General features: G+C 38.8%; 1 protein-coding gene across 1 annotated transcript; it reads right to left on the reverse strand.

Annotated features, from left to right (window-relative positions):
• Window positions 1–14,107: 14,107 nt before the first annotated feature.
• LOC139136934 (patched domain-containing protein 3-like) lies at window positions 14,108–19,083 on the reverse strand. The gene is made up of 2 exons (XM_070704799.1): window positions 17,830–19,083; window positions 14,108–16,931 (listed from the first exon to the last, which is right to left on the reverse strand). Exons 1-2 carry the CDS (start codon window positions 18,149–18,151, stop codon window positions 15,298–15,300), a joined length of 1,956 nt encoding a protein of 651 aa, XP_070560900.1. The 5' UTR covers window positions 18,152–19,083; the 3' UTR covers window positions 14,108–15,297.
• Between the last annotated feature and the right edge of the window lie 2,283 nt (window positions 19,084–21,366).

The following is a 21,366-nucleotide window of genomic DNA, read 5'->3' on the forward strand; positions in this document are numbered from 1 at the left end:
AGGTCAATTTTATCTTTGAATCCTAAATATTTACTTCAATATATGTCATAATAATCTTAACAGAATATTTCTGTGTTGCTGTACACACATGTACCCGATATATACGCATCGTTGCAATTAAATAGGAAATATTGTTCACGAATAAGAAGCTTAAAATGTTTTAATTTATTCAGTGTGTTGAACCTACCTTGCTGAACAGGCTTTCAAAGGCCGTATTCATGTGATATGCGGTGTGGGGGCGAACTCGTGTAACCTGTGATCTATTGATTGAAGTGAATTTACTCGTACAAGAATATAGGGTCAAATTGTAAACGGTGCCGACGGGAGAAAAACTCCAGCATCTCGGGGATTCAAAGAAAACCCTTGAATTGCTATGATTGCGTCTGAGGTGGGATTAGGCCTAATGTGTTCCAGTGTGGTGCGCGGAATCGTGAAAATCGGCACGTAATTTTTCGAACGTGAACGGAATTTATAGTCTGTCAATCATAACCTTTCAGCATTTCCATAAATTACGCTCACTAAGAAAAATATTATTTATTTACGTTACGATACAATCGTGATAAAGGGATAGACGGTATATAGCCTATATACGCACGTACTCATACATAAGCTTACGATTACTTCAGGCCTATAGTGATGGCCGTATTCAAGTTGCAAGTAATGTATGTATGTATGTATGTATGTATGTATGTATGTATGTATGTATGTATGTATGTATGTATGTATGTATGTATGTATGTATGTATGTATGTATGTATGTATGTATGTATGTATGTATGTATGTATGTATGTATGTATGTATGTATGTATGTATCTATGTATCTATGTATCTATGTATGCATGTATGTATGTATGTATGTATGCATGCATGCATGCATGCATGTATGTATGTATGTATGTGTGTGTATGTATGCGTGTATGTATGTAAAATACACATATAGACACATACACGCATATATATGAACACACATGTTTCGTACACACACATACATACACACACACAGATATTTATATATATATATATATATATATATATATATATATATATATATATATATATATATATATATATATATATATCAAAAGTAGTTATACAGTTTAAATTCACTCGAATGGAAATATGTGTACAGCAATGGTGTATAATAACGTCATGCAAATGCGAGAGTGGATCATTATGTATTCTCTAAGATGGTGTCAGATGAATGATGAAGATATGACATTAGCAGGATTAGTTATAACAATTTCAGCAGATGATTAACAAAATAAATAAAATTAATGATTGAAGTTTCAAGGATTGAATTTGAGACGGTAGTTAATTTGTTTAACTTGTCCATGTTTACAACACTAAAGGCTTTATTTTGTCAATTCAATGCCTGCTGCATCCACAGGACACTCGTACTTTGCTAACATAATCAGCGGAGGTGGCCTGTAAATTCATTGTAGTTCACAGACTAGAGATATAAGATAACTTCTGACAGAGAGGGCATTAATTACTCCGATATGTGGTTTGTGTTGGTCATTGAAACGTGGACTCGATTCCAAAGTAGCGAACCACGATGCGCAAAATTCGTATCACCGTCACAATGTAAATTTCTGCGGAATAACCAGTTCAATGGAAAGAAGCAAAAGATCACTCCTGACAGGATCGTACCAAACTGCTAATTTTCTGGAACATTATTAATCATCCTATGTATTTTGTGAGCAATGGAAATCTACACAATAATACTCTTTTTAACTTAGTCGCATTTCAGTATTGGAACCATCATTGCTTCATTCCGAAGACAAAACGCTGCAGCTTCGAAGAATCTGTAAGTAACCTTGTGATTTTCCATCGACGTTCATGAAAAAGATTAATGAACAAATGAATAAACTTACGGCGCGGCGTCCACTATGATCGAATGACGCTGACAATTTATATCTAGTAATTATCAAGTGGTTCCAATCATGGCCTATTGAGTAGAGATCGGGAGGCATCATGGGCCAGTGGGTAGAGCAGTGGACTCACGATCACAGGATGGTGAGTTCGAGCCCCGGCATGGCCATGGTGTTGTGTCCTTGGGCAAGGCACTTTATTCCTCATTGCTTCTCCCAACCCAAGATTGACGGGTAACTGGTAGGACAGTGGTTGTAATGTGTGCGTTTAGCTCTGCTGCGCTCATTGGCTGCACATGTGAGCTGTTGTTTGCTCCCCAGGGAGTTGAGTGGTATCATATTAGTTTCAGTGAACAGGGTAATAATGATTGTAAAGCGCCTTGATCACAAGTACTTGTAAATATGTGCTCTATATAAGAACCCATTATCATTATTATTGTACTTGGGCCTCAGCCCAAGTACATTTGTTTTCATTCCGTGGGAAAAAACTCTGTAAGGTATAACCATGTCTGGCTGAGACCAGGGAGGGCAAAATGTCTTGGCTTCATCTTTCTTGGCATAATAAATGGCGTAATGATGTTAACTGAATGGAAGTGCTGCTCTCAGCCAGTCTTGAATAAGTGAGATGTGAATATTAATGCTTCTCTATCTGAGTTTTTGCCACAAAATCTTCTGAATATAATCAAAATGTGCATCGAAATGCAACAATTAATGCACCCTCCGTTTCCTAGGCGATGGCACGACCCTTGCTACACCCACTGGATGAGCCAAAGTGGGAGGGGTAATTTCAGTTTGGTCGAACAGGAGGGCTCGAGACCAGAATTTAACATTTAAACTTGAAACATGTTTAATCACTGACAAGATGTGGACTAGTGTTAATCAAAGTGAAAGTGTGAAAAGGAAAGGTTTTATATCCCGGACACAATGAAAACACATTACGACTGGAAACTGTACCCCCAGTTGAGAATAGTAATGCCCACAGCGATGGAGAAACACTTATCCTTGAGCTGAGAAAACCAGACCATCATTTCAAAATAGAGCTGCAGATTCGAGAAGCTCGTTCAAAATAGCTAGGTACACCCCATGAAGGGGTGGTTTCGAGTCTTGAGGGCAAATTTCGCCTCCTTCATTTAGAAATCGTACGTTTGTTTTTCCATGAGAACACACCATTTGACACAAAATTTGCATGTAAAGGGGTCGCCAGTAAGCACGTGGTCAAATCTGGCATAAGAAACAATATGAAATGTTGGGTAAAGCCAGTCCAAAATAAACTGATTTGAACTTTTTACAGATTTGTGGTGCGTTTGGTCCTGGATGGTGCACGAAGTTTTGTCGAGGTAGCTTGTGTATTTATTTCCTAAATGGGAGAGATTAGGGTCGATCTAAAAGAAGGCCGAAGAATGTTATGATACTCTAAGCGAGCTGAACTCCAATGCGAATGGTTGGATAATTTGGAGGATGTCTAGAATGATCTCGTCTCATTAAGATTATTTGGCGGTCAGTATTGAATTTCAACTGCGTCACAAGTTTGCGAAATGAGTATTCCGTCGAACGGTCAACGAACGATATTTTAGAAATCTGGAGACATGGCACATCGCATTTTTATTTTAATATTTTATATTTTACAAAAGATGTAAGAAGCAATGATTTTGTCGAAAATTCTGAAAAAAATATAGGAAGATTTGATCGCGAACACATTTTCACTTGGGGTCAACATGGGGTCGCAGCCATGTTGCCTCAAAACTTATTTCTGTCTGCACTCAAAACTCAAAAATGTCGGATATGAACCTGAAAAATCGATGTAATTTTGTCAAACTTCGGCGAAATTTCAGCCTATAGACAAGATTTCATCTAGGTAAGGTAAATTTACTGAAATTTGATCGACAAATAATCCTGAGCTTGAACGTGACAGCTCGCCTTCTCCGGGAAGTCAAGCATCCAGCTGCCTATACACAGTTGCCCATATGGCCGGGTTTATGAGATTGTTTTCAAGCGACGGCGGCAGACCGTACGGGGCTCTGGATATGAACCTACCGCCGGTGTAGCTGTAATAACTGTTGCGTTGTTTTTAGTGCCCACGGACGAAGTCCTTTGGGAGTTATAGGTTTGGTCATGTCCGTCCGTCCGTCCGTCCGTTCACGCAGATATCTCAGACATGCCCTGGTCAATTTCTTTCAAACTTTGCACAAGAATAGTACCCAACCCTATACAGATGCACGTCGATTTGTTTCACAATGCGATCAAATTTGGCCGTGTTAGAGGACTTTTTAGTTTACACCTCCATAGACTCCCATGTATAAGGCAGTTCTCCATAGACTCCCATGTATAAGGCCAAGAAAAATAAAAATTTAGTTTCTCATCGTATTCATATTGCCTAAAGGATGCAGTGACACAGTTTTTTGTCCCCACGGATAAAGTCCAGGGGGCTTATAGATTGGGTCATATCAGTCCGTGAGTCATCAGTGAGTCCATCGGTTCACGCAGATATCTCAGACATTTTGACAAAATATCATGTGACCTTGGTGACCTTTGACCTCAAATATACATTATTGTCCATAACTCAGTAACCACAAGTGCTAAACCTTTCATATTTGGTATGATGGGACACCTTATGACGCCACATATTGTACCTCATTAATTATGCGCATATCTAATTTTAAGCGAGCCAATAGAGCTAGAGGTCTGATTTTTGGTATATAGGGATAAGTTAACAATATAATTTGTTTGACAAAACGTCACGTGACCTCAATGACCTTTGACCTCAAATATACATATTTGTCCACAACTCAGTAACCACAAGTGCTACACCCTTCATATTTGGTATGATTGGACACCTTATGACACCACATATTGTACCTCATTAATTATGTGCATATCTAATTTTGAGCGAGCCAATAGAGCTAGAGGTCTGATTTTTGGTATATAGGGATAACTTAACAATACAATTATTTTGACAAAACATCACGTGACCTCAATGACCTTTGACCTCAAATATACATATTTGTCCACAACTCAGTAACCACAAGTGCTACACCCTTCATATTTGGTATGATGGGACACCTTATGACACCACATATTGTACCTCATTAATTATGCGCATATCTAATTTTGAGCGAGCCAATAGAGCTAGAGGTCTGATTTTTGGTATATAGGAATAACTTAGCAATACAATTATTTTGACAAAATGTCACGTGACCCCAATGACCTTTGACCTCAAATATACATATTTGTCCACAACTCAGTAACCACAAGTGCTACACCCTTCATATTTGGTATGATGGGACACCTTATGATGCCACATATTGTTCTTCATTAATTATGCGCATATCTAATTCTGAGCAAGCCAATAGAGCTGGATGTCCGATTTTTGGTATATAGGGATAACTATAGGGTAGAAATTTTTTGACAAAATGTCATGTGACCTCGATGACCTTTTACCTTAAATATACGTTTATGCCAATAAATAAGTAACCACAAGTGTTATGTCCTTTATATTTAGTAGGATGGGAGACCTTATGACAACACACGCTTTACCTCATTAATTATGCACATATCTAATTCTGGGCAAGTGAATAGAGCTAGAGGTCTGATTTTTGGCATGTAGGGATTAATTAGCAATACAATGTTTTTTTTTCAAAATGTAACGTGACCTTGCACTGGGCAAAATGCTTGATTACAACAATATATACACATATACTGATTCTGTACATGTGTCAAATACATTAAGTTTACAGTACATATGCTAATAAAATGCAAACTACACTTAGTGTGCAAAGATCTGCATTACGTATACTCATGATCTTCATAGAAATACGCTACGCATATCAACGTATTGGAATGTTCCATATACAAAAATATACGCTGCATATGCAATTAGTATTGTGTTCCATATACGTCAATATACATAAATATGCTAAGCGCATATCAAGCATTTTGTCCAGTGTTGATGACCTTTGACCTTGATTATACATATATATGCATAACTCAGTAACCACAAGTTCTATACCCTTCAATTTTGATAAGATATTAGACCCTAAGATGTCACATCTTGTACCTCATTTATTATGCACATATGTATTTCTTGGCTGGCCAATACAGCTAGAGGTCTGATCTTTTTTCCCGATTTAGAACCAGAACTTAGACATGCCTGATGTTTCAAATTGGGAACAACAACATAGACCTATGTGCCCATAGATCTCAACATGTACACTTCAGTGATACTTCTTAATGACCACATTTCCTGCCCCATCAAGACTAATACCCCTATTACAAGTGGGGACTATGTCATTGTCAATGACTCGTTTTACAACAGCTTGCATGCATGCATGCAATCACTTCAGAATCTGCGTCTGGATACACCAAATTAGTGCTAACTCGGCCATTTCCTGACAGTATATTAATCGATAATCCTGCAGTGTTTAACAAAGCAAGTCTACCAATTGTAAAAATGCAGTGTAATCTGTTGTGGGAATTTTGACATTTGCTCATTGTCATAAAAATAACCTTAAAAGCCAATTATGTTGTGTTTTTCACTTCCTCTCGTTGTTCATATAGAATGGCAAATTAACCATGTTTCACTGACAATTTCCATTTAAACAACTATTCAACTTGTATAGATAATGAATGTTTGATAAACGTGTTCAATAGTTTCATACATGTGTAGGTTACCACTCGTTTAGTGGATAAATCTTGTATTTTTTCCAAACCCAATTGTCAAGAGAGTTACGTGTAATAAGTGCACATGTTGTTTGATGATATAGTTAATTCAGTTGTGTTTTTAATGTTACCTCAGGAAAAAACTCGCAAGTTGTGTTATTTTCAAAAAGGTTTCCAGATTGTGCTTCGATTTCTGGTGCTATGTTTGACACTTGATTAACAGTTCAAAAGTTTGTCTAGCAGTTCATAGATTAGTAGGTTATATCAAACACTCATTAAGTTGATGCAAATTTTGCACAACTTTTGAGAATATTTTTTGATTTTATTATTATATTAAAGTTAGTTCATGGAAATGTTCTGACTCTGTGATGTTTATTCAAGTATAATTATCCATTGAGTTGAACTACATGGATAGATTTCTGTAAGGTAACCGGTTCTCCTCCCAAATATGGCCACAGTACTGCCATACAATTATGATAAACACCAAAAATGGTGCATGTGCAATCTTTCCATCTTTACAAATACAACATGGTGCAACCTACTTCAGGATGGGACAGGAATCCACTCCATTTGTACCCTTTTTTTCAAATAGTATGGCAAGCTTTTGAAAATGGCAGAATTAACAAAAATCTGTTCTTTGTTCGCCTATTCTGCCATAAGCAAAATTTATAGATAGCAATGAATATCTGCGAAAATTAAATGGTAACTTGAGGTTGGTTAAATTTTGCAGTTACCTCTCAGGCCCTTTAACTGGCTCTAATAAAATCCTGTAATGTTGAGTTTGCTTCCCAATGCCAGAACAATTCACTTAGGGACGCACCATTAGACTTTGTGAGGGGGTGGTCACGATCGGATTCTGAAATCTCCACCGTAATATAGTTAAACAAACACCATGTTATTTGTGCACATACTAATATTTATTAGACATCTACCATCGAGAACAAAAGAAATTTGCTGTAATTTGAATATTTAAGGAGTTTAAGCAATTTCCACTATAAATAAAGAACCCCTGCCTCAAACTCCACAAAAGTTGCTAAACATATTTTGCCGTTGCCATGCCATTGCTTCGTTTAATAACCAGTTAATCAAATGCCTAATTGACAGGAGGAAATTCGAGACCATATTTGAATACTTGTATATATTGTCCTCAAAATTACTATATCACGGCCCAAGTACTCATTGCCTTCAGCAATACTGCCTTGTTATTATTATTATTATTATTATTATTATTATTATTAGTATTATTATTATAAAGATAAAGTAAAAGTTGTACCGTGAATACGATTTCATTATGACCATGCAAATACTAAATTAATAAGAATAAATATTAGGGGTCATCGTGCAAAGCAGGGTAATAGAGAAACAAATTACTAATCATTTCCCGATATCTGAAATTCAAAATAGCTGCCATCTCCATGTGAAGTCTACCGTTGAAATAAAATTTACCATATTCGGTAAACTAAGACTGTAAAAATTTCTCTCACTCCAAAAGCTTTAAAATGAGCCCCAAAAAATTGGTAGATCAGAAAAGTACTGAAAAAATTGAGAGTGGGAATATCTGTCCCCGAGACGCGTTCTACCTTATTAATTGATATGTCCAATCTCTAGCTAGTGACAACATATATGTGGTGAAGTTATACATGGTCAAAGCAAACGTATCATCTGTATACACTACAGGGGATTCTGTCAAGTCAACCATTTACTGAGCTACATTTACCCATCAGCTGCATCAACTGGGACGCCCTCACCGCCAGGTCCACAGTGACCAACATACAGCAGAGGAACAGCTATGACATTCAAAGCTATTGCACATTGATCAGCTTTGATCTTATCGTTTGATCTCTCCCTCCAAAACTTAGCTGCATAAGGAAGGAGCAGATAAGTTGACGTTAGTTTAAAGACACCTCATGGCATCTAATGTTTTTGATCAAGAAACGTTTTGCATGTGATAAGCATCGCGTCCCAGGTTGCAGCGATTGGAATGATTTCTCATGTTCGGAGCGAAAGCGAAATTTTTGACATATCAACGTCCACCAAGATATACAAGGGTTTGATCGGAAAACTGCGACGTCTTGATGAACATAGTCATTTAAAAATGTCGACACTTGCAAGATATATCGTGAGATATTACTTCAAAAAAATACTGCCTTATTTACTTGCTCGACAGCTCAAGTAAAAATAGCGTCAATCAAGTTGTCAGGAAGACCAGCGCGTTATGTTTTATTCATTCTTCTGATATCATTTAACGGTTGCCTGTGTCCCTCCTAATGGACTAGCCAGTATAAATCAGAACGTCAAGGTTAGAACAAAATTTATGTCCAGTGTGTGAGCATGTCTCTTTTTTGGCTTTCAGAAAGCTTCAAGTTCCCGCAGTAACGAACAATACCGATTGGAGATTTTCGTTCCATTGTTTTTGAAACTGTTAGCACTGACAGACTCTGGGTAACTTTACCAGTAACCTTCCTTGAAATTACCTAGTTGTGGACTCAATGTTTTCTGTTGTGACTGAATTTAGGTGAATCATATAAAAAAAAGTTGAAGAAAGTAGATAAGCGAGAATATTGTGTGTCATATCACATGCCACTTCTCTATTGCCTTTGTGCTGTGAATTCAGCAAAAAGGATATTTTCTACTGGTGTAGTGATGGGGAACTAACGAATCGAACAATCGGCACTCAAAGACTGGGCAGGCTAAAACTAACTACAACTGTTCATGTAACATGATTTTTCCTAACGGTGACTGTGGACCGCTATACAGGACACGGGGTGTGGGATGGGACACCGTACAGTGAAGACAATTCAGTATTTAGAAGTAAGCTATGATATCATAATACTACTCGTAAATGGAAGTCATACGAAAAGGCCAATTTGAGATAATCGGTCAGGTCATGGTGGTGTTTTGATTCTAAGATCACCATAATATGATACATCGATATTAAGACTGTTTATACATCAATAAATTGTTTGAAGATTGCAGTCAGTGAATAATTGGCGAAGAACTTGCTTACCTCGAGTGAACGGCATACCGATGACAAGGTGTGTGAATGGTACACCAAAAAGCGTCAGCGACCCAAACGACGTGACGAGACCATGGCGATCACACCCAGTGTTGCGAGCAGAGGTTTACTGGGCACCCAGTCCAACATCATACAGGATACGACAGCGAACGAGGTCACAGTGAAAAATGAAATGATCAACAGATCCACCGTACCATTGAGCATCAATATCGACAAAATCATGATCGAAGGTAGTCGCTAAAATGAATGTCATGTCATATTTGTCTGATTTGCAATTTTATGCTATTAAGGCGACGAAGGAATTTTCCCATCGTCTACTGACGTCATCAAATTCAGCCAACCGCAAAGAGTATACCAGAGAAATTGTTTTGGCATACACGATGACATTTTTGTCATCTTGTTATTGCATTCAAGACCACTGCCTATAAAGAATTCCACATCTCCAACGTTGTAGTGTAATACTAGTAATTTCAGTACAACATTTGAGTATGTCTTCCACTTACCACACGTTTTCTTTATCTATGCATTGTTCAGACATTAAAATATTTGCTTTAACCTCAATACAGTTATATGGCAATTACACTGTATTTATATTTCCAATGATAATAATATTTACACTTGTAGCGTTACTGTTTAACTCAAGCTCTCGTACAACGAAGTTCCGTTACACAGGACAAAGAGTGCATAATTCTCAGTGTCAAGGACTGAAAAGGTCACACATTTCAAAAGGCTATACTAATACTTCATGAGCATAAAGTTTGACCTGTGTTGTATGGCTGGCCAACGACTTGTACATATAATGTTTGAGTCGCGAAGGATCTCACACAGTAGAAAATAGTCTAGCAGAATATTACCCGTATCTTGTACACTGTGTGACACACAGCACCCAATGCCCAAAGATCTGTTCAACAACGCAGTGAACCAACGATTAAAGAGACGGACACTTCACAAATTACTGTTCAAATTGTGAGGGTCATTAGAGTTTTCGTGTGCCCTTGTTCCTCTTTCTAATGATTATTATTACCTATTGGAGTAGATAGTATTGTGCCAATCGACATCCCTGGGGTTTGTGAAGATGTACTGCCTCGGCGAACACGGGTATACCATGACATTAAATACGATAGAATGCCATCCTTGAATCTATACAATCGATATTTCAAAGATCAGACTTTAACTTTGTAGGTTACAGAAGTGCAGAACGCAAACCATTGCAACGATAAAATCAAAGAGGGACAAAATCGCTTCTTTTTGATATTTTTTTCATGTGTAGAAGAAATGGAAAATAATTCTGAAAGCCATTAAGCCAATTCTAACGTCGATACAATGATCTCGTGGATATCACAAAAGTGTTATTTTTTCAAGGCGCGTGGTGCTGATTGTACACTTTGTAGACCATTCCTTCAAGTTTGAAAGGTATGAAGATCAAGAACGATACAACTAACTTCTACAATGAACACGAAATTGATAATATACGTCAAGCGGAGTTTGTATCTTCACAGAAAATAGGCACACATCACTTCAATTAACAGCTTTGTTGAAGTTGATACTGTATACTACAGTGCTAAACTTGGCATACTAGGACAAAAGAAAATACCTTTGTAGCCATTTAGCAATATTGCATCGTTAAATATTTCATGGACTGTCATTTTCTACCACCGTTATCAGAATTATACAGCGAAGCTACTGCTGTGAACTGCAATAAAACTGTTTACACTAATTTGTTTCAACTGTAGCTAGCTGTAGTGTGTTATAACTGGGCAGTTTCCATTAGTTATTTTGACTTCCCACATTCAGAATAAAAGCCCATCTTGTGTCATCTGACTGTTAATGTTGTCGACTTTGTCAGCTAGCTACAGTTGAAACTAATTACTGTACACAATTTTACTGCGGTTCACAGCAGCAGCTTCCCTGGCTAATTCTAAAAACGGTTGTAAATATTTTTACTAGAAATTTCTCACACATATCGCTAATACTACGGTATCGTCACCTGCAATCCACTTTAAGCAAGAGCTGATACGTCGATAAATAAAATTATGAAATATGAAAGGATAGCATATCTTAACCATGAGTAGTTCGAGCAAATTTACCTCCCATAAATCTATAGCTGTAACACTCAAAAGAAATCGTACGAGTATCCTGTTTCGTGTCTTTCAGAACGTGTTCCGAAACACACTACACAAGCTCTAGGAATCTCTCCCCCTCCCTCCCCCTCTCTCACTCTCTCTCTCTCTCTCTCTCTCTCTCTCTCTCTCTCTCTCATACCCTAATTTTTCCATTTCATGTCATCTTTAGCTCTATTTCATTTACAAAGAAGTTATAATGGCTTCAATGACGTAAAGTGAATCATCTGAATCTGATGTGGGCGAGGTCCTTAATTCCTGTATTCCTCCATGATGCCGGTCGATTTCATTCTCTTTTTTAGACAATGCTGATAAGTGTCCGTATTTCTCACTGGCTTTCCTTGTTTGTCTTCGTTTCTTCTGACCTGGTACAGTTTTCTGAGTAAAGCCATTTTCTTCAATATAGGCGTGGTCCTTGGTTTGGTACTCGTGATAGGCAGGATTCATCATCAAATGGAAAGATGGCGCTCTTTTTGGCGGAGAATAGTTTGTCTCGTCCATTTCAATGTTAGAATATCCATTCTTTGTAATCTCATTCCAACAGCTGTGAAAACTCATTGTAGTAGATGGTACCGATAAATGTGTATAGCGCCCTCATGAGGTGCATTCTTGTAAATAAATTACCAGGATGTTGGCATGTCCTCCGATTTTAGTGTAAAGACAAGTCTGGTGTGCGTTGTCTCAATCCGACATTTTATTCCTCCATCATGAGTGATCCCACCAACCCAACAGGTTATGGGCCCAGTACAGCTGTTTATGGGCGTTATGGAAGATTATTTTTCGATGGAGATGAGCGAAAATTTGAGCAATGGAAGGTAAAGTTTCTAGGATATTTGAAACTGCAAAAACTCAAAGACATTGTCATGACACCAGACGGAACGGAGGTAGATGCATCTAAAAATGAAGAAGTTTATGCTGAATTAATTCAATTCTTGGACGATAAAAGTCTGTCTTTAGTCATGAGAGATGCTGAGAATGACGGTCGTAAAGCGTTCAAGATATTGAAAGAACATTATGCTGGGGCAGGCAAGCCTAGAGTTATTTCATTATATACAGAACTCACATCCTTGGTCATGCAACCAAATGAAACTGCCACAGATTATGTCATTCGAGCCGAGACTACTGCAGCAGCACTCAGAGATGCGGGTGAAACTGTTACAGACAGCTTGTTGATTGCTATGGTATTGAAAGGGTTGCCCGACAGCTACAAGCCATTTGTTGTAGTTGTTACCCAAAGTGAAAAGACTCAGACATTCTCAGGATTCAAGATAGCTTTGAGAAGTTTTGAGGACACTGAACGGGCTAGATCTTCCACTTCACCCGATGATTCAATCATGAAAGCCGCTAACAAGTCTGCATATCAAATGTCGTCTAAAACTACAAAAGATATCACATGTTTTAGATGTGGTCAGCAGGGCCATGTGGCTCGGAAGTGTGAGAAGAAGCTGAGTAAGTAGTGGTGCAGTTTTTGCCGAAACTCTTCCCACACGGACAAGACGTGTCGTAAAAAGGGAAAAGACAGGAACAGTAGAAGCAAAGACTCAGTTAAACAAGTAACAGGGTCAAGTGATGAACATTCTTTTGCATTTCATGCTAATATGTACACTGGAGATATGAGTAAGATGAAAAGTGATATGTTGTTGGTAGATTGTGGTGCCACTGCACATATAATTACTGATGAGTCCAAATTTATAAATTATGATGCATCATTCAAACCAGAGAAGCACTATATTGAGCTAGCAAATGGTATGAAATCTAATAATGTAGCACTCAAGAGAGGTGATGTGAGTATTCCGTTGGTTGATGTTCATGGCAGAAGCATCCATGCATTACTGAAAAATGCCTTGTATATTCCATCATATCCCCAGAATATATTTTCAGTACAGGCAGCAACAGAAAAAGGTGCAAGTGTAATATTTCAACCTAACTCTGCAAAATTACTTCACAGGGATGGTACAAAGTTTGATATTGAGAAACATGGAAGACTGTACTATCTTCCAACATGTGCTGATAGTGTTACTTCTGATAATGTTAACTATGCAAACGATTTACAGAGTTGGCATGAAATACTTGGTCATTGTAACCATGACGATATCTTAAAAGTTGAAAAACTTGTTGATGGTATGAAAGTCATTGGCAATATTTCTAAACCTGATGATTGTAGTATTTGTGCACTTGGTAAAATGACAAAAAGTCGAAATAGAGGTCCCCGTGCTCGCTCAACCGTCCCATTAGAGTTGGTTCACACTGATCTGGCAGGGCCTATTGATCCAGTATCTAATGAAAATTTCAGGTACGCAGCTATTTTCACAGATGATTACTCAGGTTTGATGTTTGTGTATTTTCTGAAATTTAAGAGTGATACTTTAGCTGCCACAGAGCAATTTTTAGCAGATTCTGCTCCATGGGGAAATGTAAAACTATGAGATCAGACAATGGATCAGAGTTCCTTTCAAGGGCATACAAGTCACTTCTCAGGAAGAATAGAATAAGGCATGAAACTTCAGCACCTTATTCTCCTCATCAAAATGGCACTGCTGAGCGACACTGGCGAACATTATTTGAAATGGGCAGATGTTTACTTATTCAGGCCAATCTTGACAAAGATATGTGTGTAATGATGAAACACTAGCTAATGCTAGAATATATCGTGAGGCTGTAGGCAGTCTGATATATGCAATGACATGTACAAGACCAGATTTGTGTTGGATTGTAACCAAGCTGTCTCAGTATTTGTCGAAACCATTCAAAGCTCACTGGATGGCAGTTAAACATGTGTTTAGATACTTAAAGGGTACTCTTGATTATCAATTGTGTTTCAAGAAATGTGATGATGGTCTTACATTAATGGGTTACAGTGATGCAGATTGGGCATCATGTACAGATGATAGACGTAGTGTTAGTGGATACTGTTTTAGTCTAACTAATAAAGGTCCTCTTATTTCTTGGAAGTCTAAGAAGCAACCAACTATTGCCCTGTCCTCCTGTGAAGCAGAGTATATGGCACTTGCAGCAACTATTCAAGAATGTCTTTATCTTATTCACTTATTCAATGATTTTGGTATCACACATAAAGTGCCTGTTTTGATTTTTGAGGACAACCAGGGCACAATTGCTTTAGCCAAAAACCCAGTAAACCATCAAAGGTCAAAACATATTGACATACGTTACCATTTCATTCGCCATGAATTAGCTAGTGGTAAAATAGTCTTGGAGTATTGTCCTACAAATAACATGGTGGCTGATATACTGACAAAGCCAGCAACTAAGTTTAAGCTGGAAAAGTTCAGAGACTATGTTTTTGGATAATTGTATTCTGATGTCCGTAAATGTAACATGGCATCAACGGAGAATACAAGATTTTCTATTGAAAATATGCATATTTTTCATGTCATGTAAACTTTTTCACAAGCGGAGATGAGATTAAGTGGGGGTGTTAGAATATCCATTCTTTGTAATCTCATTCCAACAGCTGTGAAAACTCATTGTAGTAGATGGTACCGATAAATGTGTATAGCGCCCTCATGAGGTGCATTCTTGTAAATAAATTACCAGGATGTTGGCATGTCCTCCGATTTTAGTGTAAAGACAAGTCTGGTGTGCGTTGTCTCAATCCGACATTTTATTCCTCCATCATGAGTGATCCCACCAACCCAACAATTCCATGTCTTCCTCTTCACAAGTTCCGCGACGTAAATGTTTGTCGACTTTTCGGACCGACTTTGACGGACCGAGAAACGAGAGAAGGACCGGTAGAAACAGGAGACCGTGGAGACCACCAAGTGTTATTCCAAGGAACATCGTTCTAAACATGGCGCGAAAAACGTAGGTTTTGATCGTCGATATTAGAGAAATGGCTATCAAGGTTGACAGGACGCTTTGCAGTATGGGTAAGCCAAGCAAATGCAGGCTTTCAATAGCCCGCTCGTTTCGAGAATCTCGCGGTGAAATCACGAAGGCGTAGGTCACGTGAGCCGAGTAGTCGACACTGAAGCCGATGCAAACCACGATGGTAATCATTGAGACAAAATCCAAGCCGACATCCCACAATGCCATGTAACCAATCACACCAATCACGATGGATGCTATAGACACGGTGACGTACACAGCACAGATAGGTCGTGGTATGAGGAGTAAAGAAACCAGCAACATACCAACAGTAGCTATCACAATATTTTGAATCGTGCTCGGTAAAATCGCATCAAAGTGATCATCAAAAATAAATGATGGGTGATAGGCTAGCATCGGAATCCACGATGAAGTAGCGATCTTTCTAGATTCGTGCATAAATTCTCGTTTTAATTTTGCGCTATTTGTCGTTATACCGCGAGAAAAGATGAGAAATCGCGATGAAATAATGCTGTTGTTATCAGACGAGAAAATGACGTCTAATTTGTAAATTTCGTGTAACGGCAAGAAGCTTTCCCTGAGATAATAAATGAAAGACGTTTCATTGTCCGCTGATAGACCAGTTTTATTCAGAAACAACAAATAGTCCGTTAGCCAGCACTGTCCACTATCCTCTTGATCATTATAATAAACATTTTTCTGGTAATTTCTGATAACAGCGTTAATTTCATTTTGCACCGTGTTGTTTGAGTAATCAAGTTGGTTGCTAATAACGACCTGGATGATGGGACCATAATCTCGAAAATATTTGCTGTGAGTGTCATAATATTGCACACTGTACGAGTCTTCTAGTCCCAGCTGCTGCGGTATTATGCCCTCGGAGAGTTGGGAACATCCTAGAATCGCCAAAGCGAGGTATCCCAGATAGCACACAAACGTCAAAATTTTAAACCAATTATTTGTTATCAGCGGACCGTAACATTCATTGAAAAATTTCACAAGTAGATGTTCAGATCTACTCTCTTCGCGATTGTGTTGCACCCTAGAAATTCCACCAGCACAAAAGCTCTTGTAAAGAGCAGACGGCGCTTCCGGTTTGGAAACTACTTTTCTGAAGGTAACACAGTGCCTGTTTTGTTTCTCTCGTCGACCGATGAGGGCCATGCAGCCACCGAAAAATGTCAATTGATAGATGTAATCAAAGACAATAGCCATTCCGCAGTAGCAACAAAATATTCGAACCGATGGAAAGGTAGAAATGGCGCCAATACCAAATGCCAAGGCGTCGGTTATACTGGTTATTGTAATGGACAATGCAGCTTCTGAAAAGGTCTTTCCAAGTCGATCTCTGACTGAGAGATGTGGTGATGTCGAACGCCATGATGCTATCATGATGAACATATCGTCAACTCCAACACCTGCGGGGGATAACAAAGATATTTTAAAGTTACACAATATTTGACACAATGTAACTGGACGAAACTTTAGGATCTATGTACACTTATCCTAACAAGAACACCATGTTTGGCAAATTTTGGAACGTTAGTATTTTATTAAAAGAGAACATTGCCCTGAGACGGCGAGATATTGAAATCTCTTTGTTCGGGTCATTTGAGTGGTCATTCTTCTGACATCATTTAACAGTCCCCGTGTCCCTCGTCCATAGCTTAGCGAGTACAAATCAGAATGCCTGAGCCAGGACAATGATATCGAGAATGCGAGCATGTCTCTTTGTTATGATTTCAGAGAGATTCAACTTATCGAATTTATGAACAATACTCTTTAGAGATTTCGTTCCGATGTTTTTGAAACCGTTAGCACTAACAGACTCTAGGTGTCTTTACCGGTAACTGGTCGTTGAAATTACCTAGTTGTAGACTCTGTTTTCTGTTATGATTTGAGGTGAATCTTGTAGACTTTGAAGAAATAAGACGAGCGGGAATATTTATGTTCTATCTGGTCATGCCGCCTTATTGCCTTTATGCTCTGAATTCTCCAATTAGCTATTTTTTACTGCTATAGTTATGGAGAACTACAAAGTCGACCTATCCGATCTGTTTTCCAGCACAAGCTTAGACGGGCTGTGGGAAGGTCACCATACTGTGAGGTCAATTAAGGTTTTAGAAGTAAGCAATGATACTATAATACATGGGAGGCAAATAAATCAAAGTCTTAAAGGTCAACTTTCGATAACAGTCACGTCATGGTGATGTTATGATTCTAAGGTCACTGCAGTGTGATACTTGAGACTGTTTACACATTAATAAATTGTTTGAAGATTGAAGTCTGTAAATAATTGGCGAAGAACTGGCTTACCTAGAGTCAGGAACGGCATGCCGATGACAAGGTGTGTGAATGGCACACCAACAAGCGTTAGCAACCCAAACGACGAGACCACAGCGAGAAACGCCGAAATCCCGCCAAATGCTGCCAGCAGAGGCTTACTGGCCACCCAGTCCAACATCATACAGGAGACGACGGCGAATGCGGTCAGCGTGAAACATGAAATGATTAACAGGTCTATCATTGAGTAGACAATATCGACAAAATCATGATCGAAGGTCGTCGATACAATGAAGGTCATGTCAAATTTGTCTGATGGTAATTCGATGCTAATGCAATAAAGGCATCTTCCCATCGTTTACTGACGTCATCAAGTTCAGCCGACCGCAAAGAGTATACTAGGGAAATGGCTTTGGCAAACACGATAACATCGTCGTCGTCTTGTAATTGTACTCCACCAAGACCACTGCCTATAAAGAATTCTACGTCTTGAACGACTGTAATCGGATACGACAATGTCAGGAACTTTATATTTCTGGCGTTGTAGTGTAATAATTTCAATACGAGATTGGGGTCAGCGCATTCTGTCTTCCATTTTCCACAGAGGTCCTCGTATGAATAAGTTTTGTTGCCGGATTCAACTGTTAAATTCACAATCTCTTGATGAAATTGGATGATTTCATGTAAAATGTCTTCCCGGAGAACACTATGGCTGTCTTTCGCCACGATGAGCGAATGAGCGTACCTTCCGACCTCCGTTTTACGATCCGGCATAAAACCGGTGTCATAGTTGACATGGAAGTACTTCTCGACCTCCCGTCGGTGTTCCTTGGCTGGACCGTTTTCCGGACTGAACAGATACTCAGTGTCCGTGTTCTGTTGAATTCGGAACACACCGAACGCCAACATCACGGTTATGACGACCGGCGTGACGATGAACGGCAGGTAATGGGAAGCGACGAATTTGCCGTATCTTTCAAGCAGCCGGCTCAGTCGTTTCTCGATGTAATCGAACGTCATTGTCGTTCGGCGGTCACACAAGGCTTTTCGAAAGCAAACAGCACTTACGATACTGCAGACTATATGTATAGTCCGTTGTCGCGCCATTTCACGCGAATTCCATGATTGAAAGACAACGCCTGAAGACAGAACATCCCTGCTTTGAAGAACAACCGACAGTTGCTACCGCGGGAGCGAGTTTGCTTTCACGTTCAGCAGACGATAGTACATCCTTGTGCGTACAGCACCCTCCTGGCAAAATGAAACCGCGTGATGAATATTCAGTACATTATTCAAAATACAAAGAGGTCATTCTTTATCATTGAATCCTACATGTTTACTTGAATGTAGATCATAATTGTTTTAAGAGAATGCGTTGTACACACATGTACCCATTATCATTGTATCGTCGCAATCAAATAGGAAAAATCTTACACGAATAAAAAGCTTTAATTGTTATAATTCATTCAGTGTTTTGAACTTGCCTTGCCGAAATTGGCGAACTCACATGGACTATGATCCCTACTCGTTCAAGAATAAGGGGTCACTTTGTCGCATTATAAACTACGCCGACGCGACGAGAGAAAAAACTCCGCCTTCTCGAGGATTCAAAGGAAACCATTCAACTGCCATTACCAGTCCGGGTCAGCTCCAAAATTGGAGCGCTATACCATAATATTTCCCCCTCTCATTAGCCAATCAGCGGCCAGCGCGCCATCAGTAAAAATTGTATTTCCTGGCAACCTCCACATGCGTCCTTCGTTACGTACGCCATACTGTGTCGAACTCCCGCGCCGTATTCTGTCATAATGTCGAACAGTTGTGTGGCCACTCTGTCAAAACACAATTTCAAAATCGCGTACCAGTTTTATTCTGGCTAAGACAACCAAACCCCATATATCGCTGTGATTCCTAGACTCTGGCTTGAAGTCCTGCGAAATATAAATCGTGTACCTACACAAATCGTTCAGAATACCCCATTTGTGTCGGAGATGGCAGCGATACAAATTCTACCGTATGGGGAACAGTTGTGTGGCCACTCTGTCAACACATTTTCAAAATCGCGTACCATTTTTAGTCTGCGTTTGACAACTACAAAACAGGTATCGTTCTAAAGCTCTGACATTGCTCTTCTTTCTTGCAAAATGTTATACGCGTACCTACACAAATAACCTTTATAACAGTATTTCTAATAGAGATGACGAACATCCACAAAATGATTCTCGGTACTTGAGCGAAATCGATAAACTTGGGGTAGAAATGAATCGTCAATATTTCGAATATTTGTTCACTAATCGGACTCCTTGTTGGACATGACCTTCTGCAGAACACGTGGATTATGTTGACTGTCGAAATTCGTCGAAATTCACAAGACAGGGGCTTAATAAGCGGCCCAAAACTGCCGATCACACTTGGTGGGTAATTTGTGACACAGCGTGACCTGTACTTTATTAATGATGTAATCTGGTCGATGATTGGCTGAATGCCGGAATACATTATCATAATGAGTCTCCAATTTTGGAGCTGACCCGGACTGATTACTTGATTGCGTAGAGGGCTTCAAAGGAAACCATTCAACTGCCATTACTTGATTGCGTAGAGGTGCGATTACAGCGATTAGGCCTAATGTGTTCCAATGCAGTGCGGCATCGTGGAAATAGCCCCGTATTTTCGCCTGGACGTGAAAGGATTTTATGATTTGCCGATTTTGACGTTTGAGAATTTCGACAAATTGTCCTCAGGGAGAAATCTGTGATTTGCGAAACCTTTGTAACATATGCCCGATTCAGTTTGAAACTCGGCATGCAAGTCCTTTAAGGTGATTGTAGTTTAATTTGTTCAAATTGTGGTTATATTTTTATAGTTGTATTTTTGGAGTTCCCATACTTGGTCGAAAAATCTTTTTCTCTCAAAATGCTCAACCAATTGCTTTGAAATTTAGTATGCACGATCTTAGGGTGGGCCTGTGTCAGATCTGTTCATATTGTGGTGAAATTTTCTTACTTATATTTCAGGGGCAATTTTTCACATTTTGGTCAAAAAATAATTTCTCACAAAATTCGGCTTGTATTGCTTTGAAACTTTATACGCATCATTCTTGATTGACCTTTGCCAGATTTGTGCAAATAGTGGCGAAATTTTCATATCTGTAGTTTTGGGGCAAATTTTCCCATTTTTCATCCAAAAATCATTTTCTCCCAAAGTTCTTGTTAGATTGCTTTGAAACTTGACATGCATGATCCTTGGGTCAACTTCCATCTGATTTGCTCAAATTGTTAAGAAATTTTCATTTTTGTATTTTGGGGACAAAACTTCCAATTTTTGGTTAAAGAATTCATTTTCTCTCAAAATTCTACTTGGATTGCTTTGATATGCATCATTCTTGAGTTAACCTTTGTCAGATTTGTGTAAATCGTGGTGACATTCTTGTTGGAATGCTTTGAAACTTGATATCTATGAGAGGTGAGGAGAGGGTTGTTTTCTTGCATTTAATTTGTGGCTGAAGTTCCACCGAAAACCCGCTTCCCCGTAAAAAAAACCCGAATGCTCCCTAAGTGATGGTTGTATTCA

The sequence above is a fragment of the Ptychodera flava genome, chromosome 1 (genome assembly GCF_041260155.1).
Source record: "Ptychodera flava strain L36383 chromosome 1, AS_Pfla_20210202, whole genome shotgun sequence".
In the NCBI taxonomy this organism is placed as follows: domain Eukaryota; kingdom Metazoa; phylum Hemichordata; class Enteropneusta; family Ptychoderidae; genus Ptychodera; species Ptychodera flava.

Excerpts from the sequence above, each read along its gene's own strand:
- LOC139136934 (XM_070704799.1), bottom strand. The coding sequence starts at position 18,151 with ATGGGAAGATGCCTTTATTGCATTAGCATCGAATTACCATCAGACAAA. Across the intron at positions 16,932-17,829 it reads CATGCCGTTCCTGACTCTAG|GTGTTGGAGTTGACGATATG; the intron begins GTAAGCCAGTTC and ends TATCCCCCGCAG.